Source organism: Phoenix dactylifera, chromosome 18 (assembly GCF_009389715.1).
Source record: "Phoenix dactylifera cultivar Barhee BC4 chromosome 18, palm_55x_up_171113_PBpolish2nd_filt_p, whole genome shotgun sequence".
NCBI classification, from domain to species: Eukaryota; Viridiplantae; Streptophyta; class Magnoliopsida; order Arecales; family Arecaceae; genus Phoenix; species Phoenix dactylifera.
The window spans coordinates 5,183,756-5,203,440 of record NC_052409.1 but is presented as its reverse complement, the minus strand read 5'-3'; the positions used below and the strand labels follow the sequence as shown (position 1 = coordinate 5,203,440).

General features: G+C 44.3%; 2 protein-coding genes across 2 annotated transcripts; one reads left to right on the top strand and one right to left on the bottom strand.

Moving 5' to 3' along the window:
- The first annotated feature begins 4,744 nt into the window (after positions 1 to 4,744).
- On the top strand, positions 4,745 to 10,667 carry LOC103722617 (SKP1-like protein 1). The gene is made up of 2 exons (XM_017846872.3): positions 4,745 to 5,212; positions 10,256 to 10,667. Exons 1-2 carry the CDS (start codon positions 4,892 to 4,894, stop codon positions 10,427 to 10,429), a joined length of 495 nt encoding a protein of 164 aa, XP_017702361.1. The 5' UTR covers positions 4,745 to 4,891; the 3' UTR covers positions 10,430 to 10,667.
- A 2,874-nt stretch (positions 10,668 to 13,541) lies between these two features.
- LOC120104463 lies at positions 13,542 to 14,585 on the bottom strand. The gene is made up of 3 exons (XM_039115663.1): positions 14,409 to 14,585; positions 13,917 to 14,300; positions 13,542 to 13,835 (listed from the first exon to the last, which is right to left on the bottom strand). Exons 1-3 carry the CDS (start codon positions 14,583 to 14,585, stop codon positions 13,542 to 13,544), a joined length of 855 nt encoding a protein of 284 aa, XP_038971591.1.
- Between the last annotated feature and the right edge of the window lie 5,100 nt (positions 14,586 to 19,685).

The window sequence follows — 19,685 nt, the reverse complement described above, 5'->3', positions numbered from 1 at the left end:
AGATGTGGATCAGGTGGATCATGGGCTGTGTGAGGGGGCCATCCTTCTCCATTCTGGTTAATGGTTCACCTTCACACTTTTTTGATGCTTCGGTTGGTCTTCGTCAGGGGTGTCCGCTGTCTCCCTTGCTTTTCATTATCTGTGCAGATGCATTATCCAGAGCTCTTCGAGTAGCAGTGGACACACAGACTCTGGAGGCTTATAGGCCAGTGCAGGGGGCTGTGCCGATCTCCCATCTACTCTTTGCTGATGACTGTTTGCTGTTGGCTAGGGCGACCAGGCAGAATGCCCATGTGATCCGGAGGACCCTCTATGCTTATTGCTCGGCTTCTGGACAACGGGTCAACTTGAACAAATCGTCTATCTTTTTCAGTCCAAAGACCAAGGTTCAGATAAAGGCCGGAATTATGGAGACTCTGGGTGTGGGTGAGCAGGAGGGCACCTTGACTTATTTGGGTGTGCCGATACTTGGGCGACGCATGCGCAGTGGAGATACCAGTTCTCTTGAGCATAGCATTAGGCACAGGCTGGAGGGGTGGCAGATGCATTCACTATCCATGATGGGCAGAGTCACATTGGCACGGTCAGTACTTAGTGCTATTCCGGTATATCTTGTATCCCATACTGTTCCTCCCGTAGCTTCATTGAGGTCAGTTGAGCGGCTCATCAGGGACTTTATCTGGGGGAGGCATGGTGATAGAGGCAGGGTACATCTAGTGGCTTGGGAGGTGGTCTGTCAGCCGGTCAGACATGGTGGCTTGGGTGTGCCGTCATTGGTGGCGCGACGGGAGGCATCGATTCTGCGGCTAGCAGCTAGCCTTTTGTTGGAGCCTGAGAGTTTATGGTCCTCACTGATGAGGGCTAAGTACGGGGCATTGACGGTTGGCATTAGGGCGGGACGGCTCCATTCCCCTATCTGGAGGGAGATCAGTGTTAGGGCTCCGTTGGTGCTCCCGGCCATTCGGTGGGCTGTCGGGGATGGTATGTCTGTGGATGTCCTTGAGGATAGCTGGGTGACTGAGTTACCGATTAGCAGGCTACCGGTCATGGTGGATACGAGCAGGCTGCTGGGACGTCGTGTTGGCGATCTACTTGTACCGGAGGAGGGGAGCTGGGATGAGGTGTTCATTCGGGAGACATTTGGGGAGCAGCTTGTGGAGAGGATTCTGGCATTACCGATCCCATCCCGGGCGGAGCCTGACAGACTGGTCTGGTTACCGACGGGCCGATCGCGGGTACGTGCCAGGGATATTCATGCGTGGACTAGGCGGGAGCCGGAGAGGCGGATTGATGGTGGATGGATATGGAGGATGAGGGTGCATCCCCGGGTGGCGCTCTTTATTTGGAAGGTAGCCTGGGGTTGCCTTCCGACCAGGAGTGTATTGGCCCGGCGGGGGATGAGGATGGGCTCACTATGCGAGGTATGTCTGGATGCTGAGGAGACGGTCGGCCACGTCCTCCTTCGATGTCCTGTAGCTATGCAGTGTTGGAGATTGGCCTCGGCGCTACTACCACCTTTATGGGAGTCGGTGGAGGATATGCTCCGGTTCTTGAGTGAGTCTATTCGTAGGCCGAGGGAGGCTGAGTCCGGTTCCATTGTGGCTTATCTAGCCTATCACATATGGCTAGCCAGGAATGATCGTCTATTCGAGGGTGGGCGGCTGACCCCACGGGCTGTGATGGAGAGAGCTCTGAGGCAGGCAGCTGAGACATCTACGTTGTCCACGTCGGCTCCACCTGGGAGGACTAGGGACATCTGGGGTACCTGCACTGCTGTTTCAGCGTCCAGGTTCAGTTACTTTTCTTGGGTACCCCCACCCCCGGTTATCTCAAGGTGAATTTCGACGGTGGCTCGGCGGAGGATGGCACCTCTGGGGGCGTGGGTTTTGTTATCAGGGACCATCGGGGTACTTTTATTGCTGCGGGGGGACGGAGCACTTTTGGCGTTTCGGCGGTGGGAGCAGAGCTGCAGGCTGCTTGGGAGGGTGTTTGGTTTGCGAGACGAGTTCTGGGGCAGAGAGACTCGTTCTCGAGGGTGACTGTTCTGTGGTGATTGACTGAATTCGTGGTGTGGACATATACGGTGATGGCCATCCCCTGATACGGGATACCCGGAGCTTGGTGCGGGAGCTGATTTCTTGTCAGGTTGTCCATGCTTACCGAGAGGCGAACAGTGCAGCAGATTGGGTCGCCTCTTATGTTGCCCGGCATACCGGGGAGGTTTTCTGGTCTAGGTTGGATGGCGTTCCACACGCCTTATTTTGTTTACTTTTCTTCGATATGTCTGGTTGTATTCACGTTAGTGGTATATGAATGAAATACCGTTTTGATCAAAAAAAAAAAAAAAAAAAGGGCTCTAGGATTCCGAGGGAAACTAATGATTTTTTTAATGTTTTTAAAAGTGGATTTGCGATACGGGTGCTCAAGAAACGCTAGCCGCTGGGCGTATACGTTTCCCAGGAGCACAAGACCTGCCTCCGCTAGTGAGAGTTACTAGATTTTCAAATATTTGCTTAGGAAATATAAACAAGGCGCCTCTACAACTTTTATAGCATCCAACACAACTTTTAAATAGAAATTTAATTTATTAAATTTTCATGTGAAAAAACACACCCAAAAAAAGGCCAGAAAAAAAAGATGTGTTTTTTCCTACGGCGTGCGAAATTGTGGGCCCAAGCGTTTCCCCTCTCTGTGCCGCCCTAGTGGGCTATATGGGCCTCCCAGGAGTGGGTTAGACCCACTTACAGAATCCTTTTTCTTTTGCACCGTAGAGAGCCGGGCGAGATTACTCCCACATTGCCCATCTTGGAAAAGGAGGGCTCTTACACAATCCCTCCATTTCCAAGAAGATGAGCAAGAGCTATCCATAAATGAGATGGGCGGCATGGCATCGATCTAAGTATGTACAGCTCTCTACACTTCAAAAGATGCATCACAGAGAATCCAGACCCTTCAAGCATATTGTTGGAAGTCAAATGTGCCAATCTGACTACTTGTCTCCTTGTAGTTGGATCCCCAAGTTTTTGAAATGTTCCAAATTCCACTTGAGCATCCAAATCTGGATCCAAATATAAGGGTAAAATAGATACAAACATCCATATGAGTCCATAGATTTCTTTTGTGACAGAAAGAAGTTGCAACAAAAGGTTGTTTTCTTGCCTTCTTAGAGGGAGAGAAAAAAGAATAAAAATTTTAATAACTTTTTCCGTCTTCAGCCCTTTTGATAACTGGACTTGAATCAAAGCATGAGTTAGGAAGCAAAAAAGGCAAAAAGAGGATTAGCAAGTGATACGTAAGATGAAGCATCTGATTCTGTCCCACGCTTAAATATTCTACTTATCCTTAATTGAGAAGGCAGGGATAATTAAAAGGTAACATTTCATTGTTTACTCTGGAGATTTCCTAGCTGTAACCTCTTTTGTAGCTCCCATTCGATCATGTCCTCACACCTACTCTGGCTCCAATTCTGGACACTGTTTGAAGGCTTTGAAAGTTCATTACATGGTTCTTTACTCCTCAACAATGATGCAATCGTAAGCACCTTTTGTGGGCTTAATAGACTTACCAACAAACTAATGACTCACCTTCCCAATCCTGGGACAGACTCTATTGCCGAATTCTTTTTATGTTGCTCTGTTTCACCAATCATCAATACAGTGCTGCCTCAAGATATATCCAGACATCCTTTAAGATACATAACTTAAAGTTGACAAACAAAAATTCAAATCCTTGTGAAGAAAATAACCACTTATTGCAATCTTAACACTCTAAATGATGTATATGCTGCAGTGCCAAAAACATCAAAATCTTATATCAAGCTTCAAATGCCTTTTTGTATGGATTTGATGTGATCAAAACTTCATCACTTGGTTTCTGATCTAGGTTAAGGGGATCTAGAGCAGACCTTTTATTTATTATTATTTTTTCGATAAATACAAGCCATGACCCGAATTAAGTCAAATTTCCTTGATAAAACAGGTTGTTTATGATTAGTTTGTTGTACCCGATCTAATTTGAAACCATCCAAGTTCTTCTTAATGTGAGCTTCTGTTATGGAGATGGCTTGGTTGCCGTATTTGTTCGGATCAACGTTTGACTAGCATTACAAATTTTGGTAGGTGTTGATTGGTTCTTCCATTGTAAGGAGAGACCAGTGGTTAAACAAAGACTTGGTGACTTGACTCGAAAAGAAACTTTAGATATTAGGTGAGAATAAAATTATCCTTCGTGACAATGGGCATTGAGTTCTATACAGGATTCGGACCATGTCAATCCACTCGGCCGACTTGAAATCTATTTTAGAATTTCCAATTTTTTTTATAAAAAAATTAAGTAAAATTGTCCTATGTTGAAAGTTATAAAGGTAATTTAACTTTTTTTAAATTTTTTTTTGTTAAAACAAAAGGGAAAAGGGAGATAAACTGACAAGCCCAACCCCGCATTGCAGTTCCCACTGAGCTCCCATCCTGCCAAGAGAATATTTGATGCAGGCAGAAATGATCGTGTGTTCGGCATTTTAGCCGATTTTACTCATATCCTCCTCATTCGTAGCTCCGAGTCGAATATTCCTTTGGGCTTCGGTACGAATTTTTTGTATAAATATGTCGTATCTGGCACCACGGAGACTATCAGTGGACCACCAAATCTCATGTCCTAGCAGAAAGCATCTAGTTTTTATAATTTAATCGACGTGTATTTTGAAGTTGGATCCACTTAGTTGAAAGTAACAGCCATCGGAACCGCCTATAAGTAAGCCCCACCGACACCTTTTTTTCCTTTTTTTTCTTTTTTATCTCACCAGCCTCTTGCGTTGCGCTCTCTCTCTCTCGAAGAGTCTCCTAGGGTTCTGTCCTCCTCCGATCCTTCTCTCGGGCGATCGATAGCGGTGGTCATGGCGGAGAAGAAGATCACTTTGAAGAGCTCCGACGGCGAGGTGTTCGAGGTGGATGAGATGGTCGCGATGGAGTCCCAGACGATCAAGCACATGATCGAGGACGACTGCGCCAGCAACGGCATCCCCCTCCCCAACGTCACCAGCAAGATCCTCTCGAAAGTGATCGAGTACTGCAAGAAGCACGTAGACGCCGCCGCCGCCGCCGCCTCCAAGTCTGCCGCCGACGACACCTCCTTCAAGCTCGCCGACGATGATCTCAAGACCTGGGATGCGGAGTTCGTCAAGGTCGACCAGGCCACCCTCTTTGACCTCATCCTGGTCAGATTCCTCGCATCTTGATCTTTCCCCCCTTTTTGATGGTCGATCTTCTTAGGATTTCGTGATTTGTTCGTTTCTTGATGAAGTGGGTCGAGAATTTTGAAAGAGATCCATCCTCCTTTTTTTGCTCTGCTTGAGTTGTTGTTTTAGTGCGATTTTTCGGTGGTGGCTTCGATTAGGGGCGATTTGTTTGTTTGTTGATAAATTAGGCTTAGGGTTGCGATATAGCTTTGTTCTCCGTTTTCTTGTTATTGTTTGATTTGTTGGTGGTGTGATTTTTTCTTGTAGCGGTGGTATTGTGAATTAGGGTTTCGTTTCAGATTGGTTCGTAGTTTCCATTTTGTCTATCCTTTATGCCTAAGTTCGTTTATATAACCGTAGTTTTGTTTCTTGTTCTGATTTCCTCAGTTTGATGGATTTGTCAACATTCACAAGATTGCCAAACTCTCAAGATAGTAAAGGTCATTCGTCATGATAATGATCACCCTATTTATGAATAGTTTTGGTAAATCTTTCTCCTATTTTTGAGACTTGGTGCGATGGCTTCTGACTTGCTTGATGTGAACATGATGCTGATGCATATGCCTGCTTGTCTTGATGTGAACATGATGCTGACGCATAGGCCTGCCTGTCTGGTTGGCTGTAATGGTTGGAGCCAATCTTACAACAACACAACACGCAAACAATATGATGTTCAGGTGGGCCAACCTTAGATTGTGTAGTCAAGTTACATGGAAGAACTAATGAAGATAAACTTGGGGATGATGAAAACCATCACACTTTTTTCTTTCTGAAGGCAGGGGGAGGGATTTTTAGATTGTGTATTGTGAGACTGATGAACTAATGAAGATAAAACTTGCGGTTGATAAAAAAAACATCTAGTGCTTGATAAAAAAAAAACAAAACCCACTTTGTTAGTTTCTTGTGATCACCTTTAAAATGCATCATCTTGTTTTTGGTAGTTTCTATGAGTTGTTGTAGGGAGTTTTGTGTATGCAACCAATGTGTACTTTGAGCTATTTTTTGGCTGGATTTATGTATGATAAATCCTGAAATTTGGACTACTATCCGGATATGAGTTTCTATTTGAAATATTGCAGTTGCTGGCAAGAAATTTTGAATTAAAATATGCATACTACTTCCATTAAATTCTACCCTTTTCCCTAATAGATGCACATTTTACATTTTTAGAGGTGTCAAAATTTTCTTTTCTTTTTGGACTTTGTACTTGCTCTGTATGGGGTTGTACTCTAGGTGAGTTTGATTGATCTTATGTCTGATGTAGCTTGCCTTAAACCTAATTTGAAGTATTAAATTCAGTAATCTTGTCTCTTTTCCTATATGTTTGAGATTCATCAAGAACCAAGCCACACACTAGTGTATTTAGAGTAACATGATAGCCTCTGATATCAAGTCTGATTTTAATCAGGCTTATACTAAATTCAAGAAAGAAACTCAAGGCTTCATTTGAACAAATATTACATGTTGTTTATGAAATCATCAATGCCCATATCCATGCAGCCAATCACATCATGAACTGTAGCAACAGAACCTTCATATTATTTGAATAATCTTGTGCTACCTTGACACTTCTGCCCGACTGAAAGATTCCTCATTGGATATTGGTTAGATGCCAGGGATTTAAGTAGTTATCATATTCTTTGGTTGCAGCTTTGGGATTGGCAGTGAGCAGGTTGTTGCAACGATCTATTCAAACCCATTGTATTTTGATGTTTGAATGGGGAACAAATACACTGAAACACCTTAATAAATAAATCTGTCAATATTTTATTCTTTATAATACTTTAAAAATATTAGTAGATACAATATAGGTAGAACAATTTTTCTCCAGCGCACACATGCTGCCATTGGATTGATTTCAATAGTTGATTATAAATGTATTTTATATGAATGCTTTGGATGCTTATATTTTTGATAGGTTTGTGATTTAGTCAAGCTAGATCAATTTTTGAGTATTGTGAAGCTTCTTTTTTTTTTCCAATTGATTTTGTGTTTGGATACGGAAGCATGCTTTGCTTGTTTTATGTTTTAGTGAGCTTCGTTATGTCTTGTGTCAACACAAGCCTTTTTGAATCCCCACACAAGCCTCTTTTGAATTGCTTGATATTCTAAAGTGAGCTAGATCAGAATCTAGCATAAGTCACATTCTATTGAAGTTTGATTCAAGCTTGAAATTTTGAATTCCTTTTTATATATAATTAGTTCTTAACGAATCAGTATTAACAAGCCACTGCCATCAACTGTTCCACCTGTGTTCAGGTCATTTTGTTTAATAGTTTCAGCTGTTGGATTGATTTCAAGGTAACATGCTTACACATATAATTTCAAGCCTTGTTCAATGAGCATTGGCTCAGGCCTGGCTCAGAATTGGTTTTGAGAATAAGGAAGGGGATCTGTACATTCAATTTAAGGTTGATTGAGTGTGGATTGACAAGGAGAAATTGATGAGTGGCTGGAAAAAGGTGCTGGCCCAGTTTCCAATCTTATTGAGCCAAACCTGATTGAGCTGGGTTTGCTCAAGCCTGGCTTGAAATAATTTCAAACCTAAGTACTAGGATTAATCCTAGCTTGCTTGTGCTCAATTTGATCTTTATCAAGCCTAAAATTGAGCTGAACAAGAGCCATTCATGAATGACTTTAATCAATTGCCTGCACTAATCTTGCATATCAATTGTTGTTTGATGGTTGAACATATTCAAGTATCTCTTTTACTTTTTATATTCATATCTGTGGAAAACAGTCTACTGCATCACCAGCATAACATGATGTGCCAAATGGCTAACTGGTCATGAGTATTGGGATGATCTGGACTAAATTGGTACGACCTTGTCCCTCATTTGTACTGTTTAGCACATTTTCCTTTTACACAGCGTCAATTGTCGTTTGCCTGTCTGGAATTTCATCATATATTAGTGCAAAGTTCTTATGGGCCTGGTTCTGACATTTACATGTGACTATGATTCTACAGTAGTGAAACTGTCATTGGATGCCCTTTTCAAACATGTGATCTTCAAGAAGTAATACAGTTTTTCTGATTGAAGTTTTAGTCTGTGCTTAATTTAAGGTTCTCCAAAAGTTAAATCTTCTGCTTCTGGTTTTTTTTTTTGGTTATATTTCTGCTTGTGTTTCTTCTGTTATATGATGGAAAATATCTAGGGAAGTTTTAAGTAATGGTTTGCTAATTTGTTCTCCTTAAAAATGTGCAAATGCAAATAATTTTAGCTGCAGTTTTACGTAAGTTTTGTTTTCTCTTTCCTGCAGTTTAACACTTGAACATAATTTTACTTTGAAGTGCTACTGGTGAAAATGCATGTGCAGATGCACATTTACGATAGCAAAATAAAACCAGTAACCAGAATTAGCCTTACCAACACATATTTTTGTCAAACTTCACCAAATTTTCTAATTTCAACCTAAATAAATTCTTCAAGTAGCAACACTCAACCAATTTCAGTACCTAATACTTGAAATGAGAAATTGAACGGTATAAAGTAAAAATGCAGGAACCATTATTCATGGTATTTTATATAACAATAGTAACTATATGTTAAGAGCCTGTTTGAATAATCCTGTGCAATCCAACAAGATTTACAAGAACACAGGCCAGGCTAGCCCATATTCACAGTATTCAAAAAAAAAAAAATTCAAAGTGGACCGGCTCGAATTCCATAGGGATAAAAAAATGACCTCACCTGGTCTTTTTCCCTATCCTATAGGAATGGACTGGAAGAGGTTCAGTTGACATAGGCTGGGCCAGGCCTCATATCCTATAATACTAGACATAACCTGTACACATAGTTTAGAAGATATATGCTAGATGAGCCAGGCTGGATTCTTGCAGGGTTTTCAGCCTAATGCTGCAGGAATATCTAAACAGATCCTAAAAGTTTAATTAATCCAATCATGCATTTCATCCTGACTACTGAGTCAGCTGCACAATGATACTTGTTTGATACATCAGAACTCATGGTGCCATGATGTGTCGGAATAGTCCTATGTTTTACAAAGGCTGGGAGTATATAACTATATGCATCCAAACTATATGTATTGTGCTCAAGCTTGTAATCAAATTTCTAACTGATTTCTGGTGGATGCCCTGGTTGCTGAAATGCTTGATAAATTTTATTTTATTGATAAGAGAAGTGGATGTTCCCTTGATCGTAGATCTCTTGCCAGAATTTTGTCATTATAGATAGGCTTACACAAAATTAGATCTAGGGTTCATGTTGATTTTGAGTTAAATGTTCCCTTGATCTTTGATCTCTTGTAATTTGTATTTATGGACAAGTTTACCTAAAATTAGATGCAGGGTTCATTTTTATATTGAGTTAGAAGTTCCAACGATCTTATAGATCTCTTGCCAGGATTTTGTATTTACCGACAAGTTTTTCTTAAAGTTAGATGTGGGGCTCATGTTTCTTCAGAGTTTGAATCTTGGAATTGAAATACATGAATGGAATAAACTAACGGATTCAGACACCATAGAGATTGGAAGAATGATATACTTATTGAGAGAATTTGACTGAAACATCCATGGAGATGTGGTAGTGAGAGTTAGGTTATCTATTTTATTTAGTTTGGATGGCCATATGCAATTCTCTATCAAATTAATTTGGATTTAGTTTGAATGCATTGATACTAGTTATAAGGAGATCTTTGGGCTCCAAAGGCATCAAGGTTTATCTCTGTGTCCTTTGTTGAATATAGTTTGAACAGCTACCATGATCATGATCATGACCAAGAACAAGGGTTAGGGTCCGTGGTGGTGGAAATTTTGTGCTTTTATACGTTAGTAGAATAAGAATTTGTTTCTATTCTATACTCCTAGATTTTCTTCAGTGTGTGACGACTGGCGTCTAACTTGCCATATTAGACATATTTTTACGTATGGTGTGTGGTCTTATTATTATTTTTGTATTCTTGTAGTCCCATCTATTTGCTGGTTACGCATAAAATTGGATGTTTTTGTTGTTGATGAGGCTTTCATTCGGTTGGTCTTAATGATACTTGGAATGTTTTCAGGCAGCAAATTACCTTAACATAAAGGGACTACTGGATTTGACGTGCCAAACAGTTGCTGACATGATCAAGGGAAAGACCCCAGAAGAAATTCGCAAGACCTTCAATATCAAAAATGACTTCACACCTGAGGAAGAGGAAGAGGTGCGGCGGGAGAACCAGTGGGCGTTTGAATGAGCATATCGAACTTTGCTGGTGGCCTTGGCGTTCGTGGGTTGTAGTTAGGCTGGAAAATGTGGCAAACGTTGTCAAAGGATCTTGTTTGTCAAAAAACTCTCACTTTATGCTTTAGCTACGCTGTTTGCTGCTCACGGGGTACACGTGAGGATGGTCTGTTTGGTTATTTTGTCAAAAACAAGTGTCCATTCTGAGAGTAATGGCTTCTCGTTTGAGTTAATCTGAAGGGTTTCAAATCTTTTAGACCGGCGTAGGGCTTCTTATTTTATGTTTTTTTTTAATAAGTACCTTTTTAAATATTAAATTTTATATGAATATTTTTTAAAAATTGATATTTGTATTTATATTCTCATAAAATATTTGTTTTGCTATTTTATTTTTTTATTTTTAATTTTGTATATGTATCCACAATATTAAAAATTAACAGTTTTAAATTAAAATAATTAAAATATTTTTAATGGATAAATGCGAAAAAAATATTTATAAGATAATTGCGATGAAAAATAAAAAAAATAATTTTAAATTTTTATTTAATTTTTAATTGAATAAATATTTTTTATTAATGATATTAGAAAAATTGTTATATTAAAGATATTTGCGCAAAAATAATATTTTATGTAGATATAAAAATAAATATAAATTTTAAAAAATATTTATATATATTTAAATTTTTTAAAAATATTTATGTAAATTTAACATAGCAAGCATGCAAAGCTTTTGCTGGAGTTGGTTACCAGACAATGTTGTCAGGTCTTTATGCCCCGAAAAATTAGCATTGTGGTTGTCCTAGGCTTTCAAAAAAGCATGCATGTTTCCCTCGCAAAAAATTTAAAAAAAACATGCATGTTTCTGCTGGGGGTGGTCATCGTTATCAAGGTTTTCATGCTCGCTGAACCAGGTGGTACTTGCCTTTGTCATACCTTCGATATTAAAGTATGGAATCTTATATCACAGGCGCAAATCTCATGTTCAAAGTAATTTAGGTTATCGCAAATCTGGTTGTGTTATTTCATAATGCAATCTCATAAACTATGAAACAGGAATATATAAAGTTTTTAAATATCGGAAAATGTATATCTATTTAACTAGTACTTTTGTTGCCTGAGCATTTGTATAATCAAAAGAAATGGATAAGAACGATTCTACAACAATCGAGCTCAATATAAATATTAATTTATAATAAATATATTGTGAAAAGATGATTATAAATGATATGGGTATGAATTTGGTGAGACGAGATGTTTATGGTTTTACTACTCTGCTTGATTACTTTCTTTAACAATGAAAATGTACATAAATATGTGTACATGTGTGTGTGTAGATAAATAGATATATATCCAAGTATGCGTATACATGTGTTAGGATATATCTAGATAATCAGATCAGATAATGTTTGTTTGGGTATGGGATCTATCTAAACCCAAATTCGATCCAATAGTGCTTTGAGGCTAATTTTGGAAACTAAACCCAACCTAATAGTTTATTGGGTTTATTTTTCATACCCAAATTTCATGTTTCGGTTGGTTTTGAATTGAACTACAAGAATTATCAGCCTCCCTCGACATCCCTAGCCGGGAGGAACCTACGCAAGCTTCAGCTCTTCAGGAGAAACGTGCATGATGTCTAGTTTTCCTTTTATAATTTATGAAATTAAAAATATATTTTCCGATGGATTAAAAAATAATTCTCTACCATGACTAATCCATCGACTGTCGTATTTTGACTCTTTTCCAATTCTATTTTAGAGAGAGGAAATCCGCCCTTGTCTTCTTGGTTGGGAGCTATCCCTTTGTTGTTTGGCCATTTTGGATAATTTCTTGATATTCTTGGTCATGTATGATTGTTCATACAATGTTCCACTTCCTTGACAGTTCGATGTTTCTAAATCTGGTGATCCGTTGTCTTCACCACTGCTAATCAGGCGCAATTTTTTCCGCTAGATTTGCTTGGGGATCCTCCTGGCTCTACAACAGGCCATGTTAGCTGCTCTCAAGGAGGACTGCTAATACTATTGCTTAGGGCTTTTGTGGTTTTGTGGGCTCGCTTCATGTGATGGTTGTTTTTATGGGCATTAAACATATTAAGAAAAAGAAAAAAAAAGGTCATCTTTGATCATTAGATATCGTTATATAATATATATCGCAAAAATGCCAGATATTTAAGCATTTATTATTTAATAACTTAACTAAAAGTGGTTTCAGAGAATGGTTTTTCAAACAACAAAAGCAATAGTTAAAGAAGCCTCTCAAGAAGAGCGTCGTTCTTCGTTTGGAAAACAGCTCTTGGAGAAAAATCCAATAAACACTCTGCCCTTGTTTTTTGAATTTGAAATTTTATTGTTCATGCCAACTTCATACTGTAATCTCTTTTAGTGTACTAATGTGCAGCTCAAATTTTGGAGGTATATTGTCATCGAACGTTCTTGATTTCATGAATGGAAAACAAATTACTACACAATATGCTAAATATGCTAGAGTTGTCAGGTTGATTAACCTAACTCAAATCCTAGTGAAGGCTCTAAGCATCTTCTTAGTAAATTTGGTTTGATAACTTCCTTAATCCAGCTCTTATGTCTTGGTTGGGTCGGACCATGATCCTTATACCGTTTCTAGATTCTGATAAAAATATTTTAATAAAAAGATAATTACTTTCTCAATAAGATAAACTAGTATTCATATATATATATATATATATATATATATATATATATATATAATATATATATATATATATATATATATATATATATATATATATATATATATATATATATATATATCGTAAGACTATGAAGCAGCAAGCTCCACGCTATAAAACCCCAAGAGACACACCGCACAGTCACTATTGTACGATCTCGGCTCTCTCTCCTCGCCCTATCATGTGCATACCATGTGTTGAATTCTAGCTCTCTCTCTCTCTCTCTCTCTTTTGGTACAACGGCGGCTCACACATAACAGGTGTCGATACAGCCAACAAAGTCAGAAAATAAAAGGCTACATAAAGACCCTAGCACAGACCCACTATCCAACCAGACAAACCCACCAGAATGATGAGCTATAAAGGAGGCAACCCAATCAGTGGCACTCCCCCAGCAATCGGTGAATTTCATGGATCAGCGGTTGATCCTCAGCAATGCATCCTCGACCCCAGATCTACTCAACCGCCATGACCGAATCCCCTTAAAAATGATACGGTTCGCACCCAGTGCCTGCCTCACACAGCAGATACCCTCCCCGGCTGCTCTAAGCTCAGCACATGCCACTGACGAGTCAAAAATCCGCCAACCTCCTGCCGCAACTAGTCTGGCATCGTGGTCTCGAATGGTGAAACCCACACCGCTGCATCTTCCGTCATTAGCTATACTACCATCAAAGTTCACCTTCAGAAAATCAGGGGGTGGAGGCTCCTAGGAGACAAAAACAATCTTGGACGCTACAAAAGCAGAATGGGGGCCCCAGATGCCCCTAGCCAACTCCGTAGGCGACACCTCTGCAGTGCCGGGGATCTCCATCACATGCAAAAGCGCTCTAACCGCTATCACCCTCGGATGAGAGCTGTTGCCCTCGAAAACTTGTGCATTCCTATCTAGCCAGCACGGGTAGGCCAGATAGGCAGCTCGAGTCCCCCTCTTCTCTGACTCAGAGCTCCGTACCGAGGCCTCCAGAAAATGCGAAAGGTCCTCAATGGACAACCACCTCTGCCACTGGTCTACCTGGGTCGAAGCATAATGCCGCACCTGACTGGCCCGTGGGCAACCGATGAGGGCGTGATAAATGGATTCCTCAACCTCCAGGCAGTACACACAAGCTGTCGGGATCCTCACACCCTGCCTCCCCAGTACTGCTCTAGTGTGCAGGCACTTCCAGGCCACCTTTTAGAAAAACAAGGCAACCCGTGGGAGAATACACATCCTCCAGATCCATCTGCTCGCCATCTGTCGAGTCGCAGACCCCGAGACCAACCCCGAGAGATCACAGACCCTCACCATTGGCGATCCGGTCATACTCCACACCCTCCTATTTGCTGTCGCTCTCTCCGTGATCGGCATGGCTAGAACCTGCTCGGCCAACTGCTCCCCGAATACACGCATAACGAGGTCCTCGTCCCACCTCTGCTTTCCTTTGACGAATAGCTCGGATACGCTGCGACCCTCCATCCACCCGTGGTCAACCATGGTGGGTCGGCCCTACAATGGAACCTCAGATAACCATTTGTCCTCCATGATCCTGATTGTCCGGCCATCCCCGATCTCCCACTTGATCTTCGGTAGCACCCTCGAGGTGCGCGCACAGACTTCCTGCCAAATGAAGGATGCTCCTCATCCAGCACGCATGGCTATCTAGGATTGTGGGTCCCCGTACTTCGCTCTAAGCAAAGGACCCCAAAGATTCTCCAACTCCAGGAGAAATCTAGCTGCTAATCTAGTCATGAATATCTCTCTGTGCCCAATCAATGAGTGTACTCCCAATCCGCTCCGGTTGGTTGACTGACAAATGGTTTTCCAAGCTACAAGATGAACACCCCCTCTGTCCCCCCGCCAACCCCAGATGAAGCTCCTAAACAACCTCTCCAGACCTCGAAGTGTTGCAAGGGGAAGCAGGGTGTTAGATAGCAAATACATGGGAATGGAGTTCAAGACTGATCGAACTAGTGTGACTCTGCCCATCGATAATGCACCCACCTGCCAGCTCTCTAGTTTGCATCTGATGCTCTGTTCCATGCTCGTGCACTCTCCCCTGCACAAGTGACAACCTGGCACCCTGGCGTATTTGAGGGTCCCCTCCTGCTTGTCGATCCCCAGAATGCTCATGACAGACACCTTCACTCCTGCATCGACCTTCAGGCTGAAGTAGATGGCTGACTTGGGTCAGATTGACCTACTGATATGATGCTCCACAATACGCTCCCAAAATCCTGCTGATGGCCAGAGCCGAACGTCTCATCGCACGGACTAGTAACAAACAATCATCTGCAAATAATAGATGAGAGATTGGGAGATCAGGGTCGTCCCCGGCGCCGAGTTGTAGGCCTCCAACCCCTGTGTCACCGTGGCGTGCCGCAGGAAGCAGGACAGAGTGTCTGCACATATGATAAACAAAAGAGGTAAAAGTGGACAACCCTATCATAGCCCGACCGATGACTAGAAGAAGCGTGATAGAGAGCCATTGATCAGTAGTGCAAAAGATGGTGTCAGAATGCATCCTTGAATCCACCTGATCCATTGTGGATGGAAACCAAACCCCTCCAGGCACCGCACAATGAAGTCCCACCGCATCTTATCATAAGCTCTCTCCATATCAAGTTTGACCTCCATCAGGCTCCTGCATCTAAACGCCCTCTGAAGGTCAGTCATAAAGTCGTGGCAATGAGGACGTTATCAAAAATGGAACGATCTCTGATAAACGCCCCCTGCTCAGGACTGATGAGTCTGGGTAGGATGCCTCTCATCCTCCAGACTAAGACCTTCACCACAACTTTGTACAGGAAAGTGCACAAGCTGATTGGCCTGTAGTAACCCGACTCCATTGGATCCTGTCTCTTCGAAATCAGAGTGATGAAGGTCCGCCTCCACTCTTCTAGCATCGCCACAATATCAAAGAAACGTCGGACCACTTCTGTCACTTCCTGTCTGACGATGTGCCAGTACCTTCGGAAGAAAATCGGAGGAAAACCATCCAGGCCGGGAGCTTTATCCTCACCCAAGGATCAGAGGGTTGCCTGAACCTCTGCATCTGACAACGGGCTAACTACTGCTGCATTCTCATCCTCTGATACCTGCCTCTCCAAATCTGGGCCACAAACGCTACCATCCACACCCCCTACCTTCGTCCACTCGGCTCGAAAAAATATCTCTAATGTCTGCTTGACTATCTCCTGGTCATTTGACACTTGTCCACTACCATCCCCGATCCTACACACCCGATTGCGCTGTCTTCGGATATAGTCGACTGGTGGAAAAATCTTGTGTTTCAGTTGCCTTCCTTAATCTACTGGACCCTCGATTTCTGCCTCCAGAACACCTCCTGCTGTCTGAGTAAGGAATGATGTGTAGCTACTAGTAGCCCCTTGAGCTGTCCTTGCTCTACCTCTGACAAACTGCCCCCACTGTCCTCTAATGCCTGTAATCTTGTGATAGCTGCCTTAGTGTCCTCCACCCTCCTGAAAATATTTCCCACCTCCTCTTTGTTCCACCTGATCAGTCGCCGTCTAGTCAACTCCAACTTCCTAGTTACCCTGTACATCATATCCTCTCTGACTGGCACTCGCCATGCCTCCCTCACCACATCCCAAGATCGCGGATAGGATAACCACACATTCTCAAATCGAAATGGACTATGAATAGGAAAAGCATGTGAGGTACTCATCAGGACAAGGCAGTGGTCTGATACTATCCTGGGCAAGTGGCGCATCCCGTAGTCCGAAAATCTCTGGATCTAGCTGGTCAAAGCAAAGGCACGATCAATCCTCTCCCAAATATGTGCCCGACCTAGCCCGTTGTTACATCAGGTAAACCTCGAGCCGAAAAAACCGAGGTCAGCTAGACCGTTGGACATAATGAAATCCTGGAACTCTCTAACCTCGATCTTGTTGGTGAAGATCTTCCCCCCTCTCTTCTCCTCCGGACCGTCGATGCAATTGAAGTCCCTTACCATCATCACCGGAAACCCAAACTGGATGAGATTGGTGGCCTCCTCCCACAAAGCCCTCCTCTTCCGATAATCCGTACTCGCATATGCCGCTAGTAAGACTCAAGGGGGGTTGCTCTCCTATGAGATCACCATAGTCACTTGCTGGGTGCATTTGTGGAAGACATCAATGCTGCAGCCTTCTAGTCTCCACAAGACAATGATCCCACCCGATAAGCCCTGAGACTCCACCGCACACACTCCCCATGATCTCGGAATGGCATGCCTGGTTCACTGCAAGCTGACTCCCGATAAGTGGGTCTCGAACAAAACACAGATCTCAGAATCGCGCAGGCTCACTAACCTGCGAAAGGCCGGCTGGAAGGATGGTTTTCCGACGCCCCGACAATTCCACAATAGGATCTTCACTGAAGGGTTGGGGGTTCGGCATGACGGGCCTCGCTCTCCATGCTCGACAACCCATTCACCTCCCTGGTGGATCCGACTTCCCCCTGTTTAGGCTTCTCCAGCAATTCCTTGAGAGCCTGGACTACTACCTCATATGTCAGCCCACTAGAGGGCCCAGCAACAGGAAAGCCTAGCCCGCTCCCCTGGATGCCCCCCTTTGGCTTGGAGTCGAGAACATGTGCCCAAGTCTCCTGCGCTGCGATCGGGGTGGAAGCTTCTTTCTCCAAGCTTGAACGAGAGTTGGCCTTCCCCTTTTCGGCCGCCGCCTCTCCTAGGTCGGCTGCCCCCCGCGGCGAAGCCCCGGTCATGATTGCCTCGCCGTGTGCCACCTTCCCGCGTCGTGTGCTGGGGTCCACTGAGCATCGCTTCCTGCCGGTGTCGCCTCCTCCACCGTCAGTGGCTCCGATACCTGCCCGAAAGCATGCCCCGACCTCCGGCGATAGGCTCTAGCTCCTGAATCGTCGCCGGTAGCTCGTCGGGATCGTGGTGGTCACAGCAGGGCCCGAGGGCATCGCAGGACCCCGAGCCATTTCGTGGGCCCCCAGCCCATTGATGCCGCGCCTCCTTGTTGGGCTCTGGCCCATTTTAGTGGGCCAGGCCCACCTCCCTCGCCAACCAATCTTGGGCTTGTCTTACCTTCATGGGCTTGGGCCCAGCCCAGTTCCCCCTGCTCCTCCGCTTGGCTTGGTGGGGCGCTCAGGCCCGGGTCCGCAGCCCGATCCGGAGCGTGGTTCGGGCCCGGGTCCGCAGCCCGATCCGGAGCGTGATTCAGGCCCGGACCTACCCCCTAGGCTAGGGCTTGAAAGCCGCCTGACCGAGTGCGACCCGGTGTCAACTCGGCCTGAGCCGCCACCATCTTCTCCACACCCAACACCAGATGGCCGGGACCGTTACCCTTCCTTGGTGAGATATGCCGGGCTATCTTCTTGGGCTTTTGCTAGCCCTCGGAGTCCGGCGAGGACTCGGTCGCACTCGGCACTACTTTGCTTGGACTCGGCTCCGGGACATATGCAGTTGGTCCCCGGGTTGACTTGGTGGGAGGCCCCGTCATCTACTTCATCCGCATTTCCGCCCTGGCGCCGCCGCCCCATTGCATCTGCACCCGGGTTGTTACCATCCAGGGGCCGAACATCGTCGGCCCCTGCCCCTCAAGGTCATGTGCCGCCCTTTCCTCCGGAACATCCCCCGAGCCCCACCCCCAACTGGATTCGTCTTCTTCTCCAGCACGTGGAGTGGGCATTCCGGCGCTTTACGGTCGATGCAAGCGCAGAGGAAGCATAGGCTTGGCAGGTCCTCATTAGCAAAGGCTAGCCAAAATTTCTTCTGCCTATCTTGAACTAAAGAACCATGTACCAGAGGCTTACCTACGTTAACCTCCACCCGCACCCGGGCGGGTCCAATCCGTCACCGCTCATTGGAAATGCCGTCGAGCTCTACCGGCAACCCTGCCGCCGCCACAATTTCGAAAATGGCAGCCCTATTCCAGTACTTCAGAGGAAGACCCGGTAGTCGGACCCAGATCACTGTCCGGCTTACAATCTGGGTCTCCGGGATGAAGTCGGCCTGCCAATCTTCCATTGCAAGAAGCTGGCCCGCCACCACCCATGGATCCGTCGCCATCACCTTCGCCCGCTCATCCCCGGACCCAAAACGGACGGACATGAGCCCCTCTGCCATTGGGAGCACATCCACCGACAGCTGGAGTTTGGCCCGGCTTCTAACCTCGCGTGCCACCAGGTCCGCCGGAACTCGCCTCCCCAAACTCTTCCCAATCACCGCCTTCTTCTCCCATTCCATCCTCGTCATCTCCAGATGCTCCGCCGGCAGCCTCGCCACCCGTGGGAAGTGGCATTTGAGCGTCGCCAGCTCCTCCTCGAAGATCCGATGAGGGGGGATCTCCGGTCTTCACACTATCCCCTATGCCACCACAAACCACAGGGGGGTGGCCTCGGTCAACCCCGGTGTTCGACCACCCTGTTGGCCCCGATTTTCTCCACCTAACTCACTGCTACTGGGGCTGCCATGGGCATCCACGACGAAAATGAGAAGCTCTTTTTTTTTTTGGTGGGGGGGGGGGGGGGGGGGGGGGGGGGGGGTGGGGGGTGGTACACAAGAGATGCCTATTCTCAGATGGGTGAATCTACACGATCATAATATAGATG

Bases quoted from the DNA above. Each gene is read 5' to 3' on its own strand.
- LOC103722617 (XM_017846872.3), top strand. From the start codon at position 4,892: ATGGCGGAGAAGAAGATCACTTTGAAGAGCTCCGACGGCGAGGTGTTC. The intron at 5,213-10,255 runs GTCAGATTCCTC...GAATGTTTTCAG, and splicing joins CCCTCTTTGACCTCATCCTG to GCAGCAAATTACCTTAACAT.
- LOC120104463 (XM_039115663.1), bottom strand. From the start codon at position 14,585: ATGGAGGGTCGCAGCGTATCCGAGCTATTCGTCAAAGGAAAGCAGAGG. The intron at 14,301-14,408 runs GTCTGTGATCTC...TTTTTCTAAAAG, and splicing joins CCGGATCGCCAATGGTGAGG to GTGGCCTGGAAGTGCCTGCA. The intron at 13,836-13,916 runs GTGTCGCCTACG...TTTGTCTCCTAG, and splicing joins AGATCCCCGGCACTGCAGAG to GAGCCTCCACCCCCTGATTT.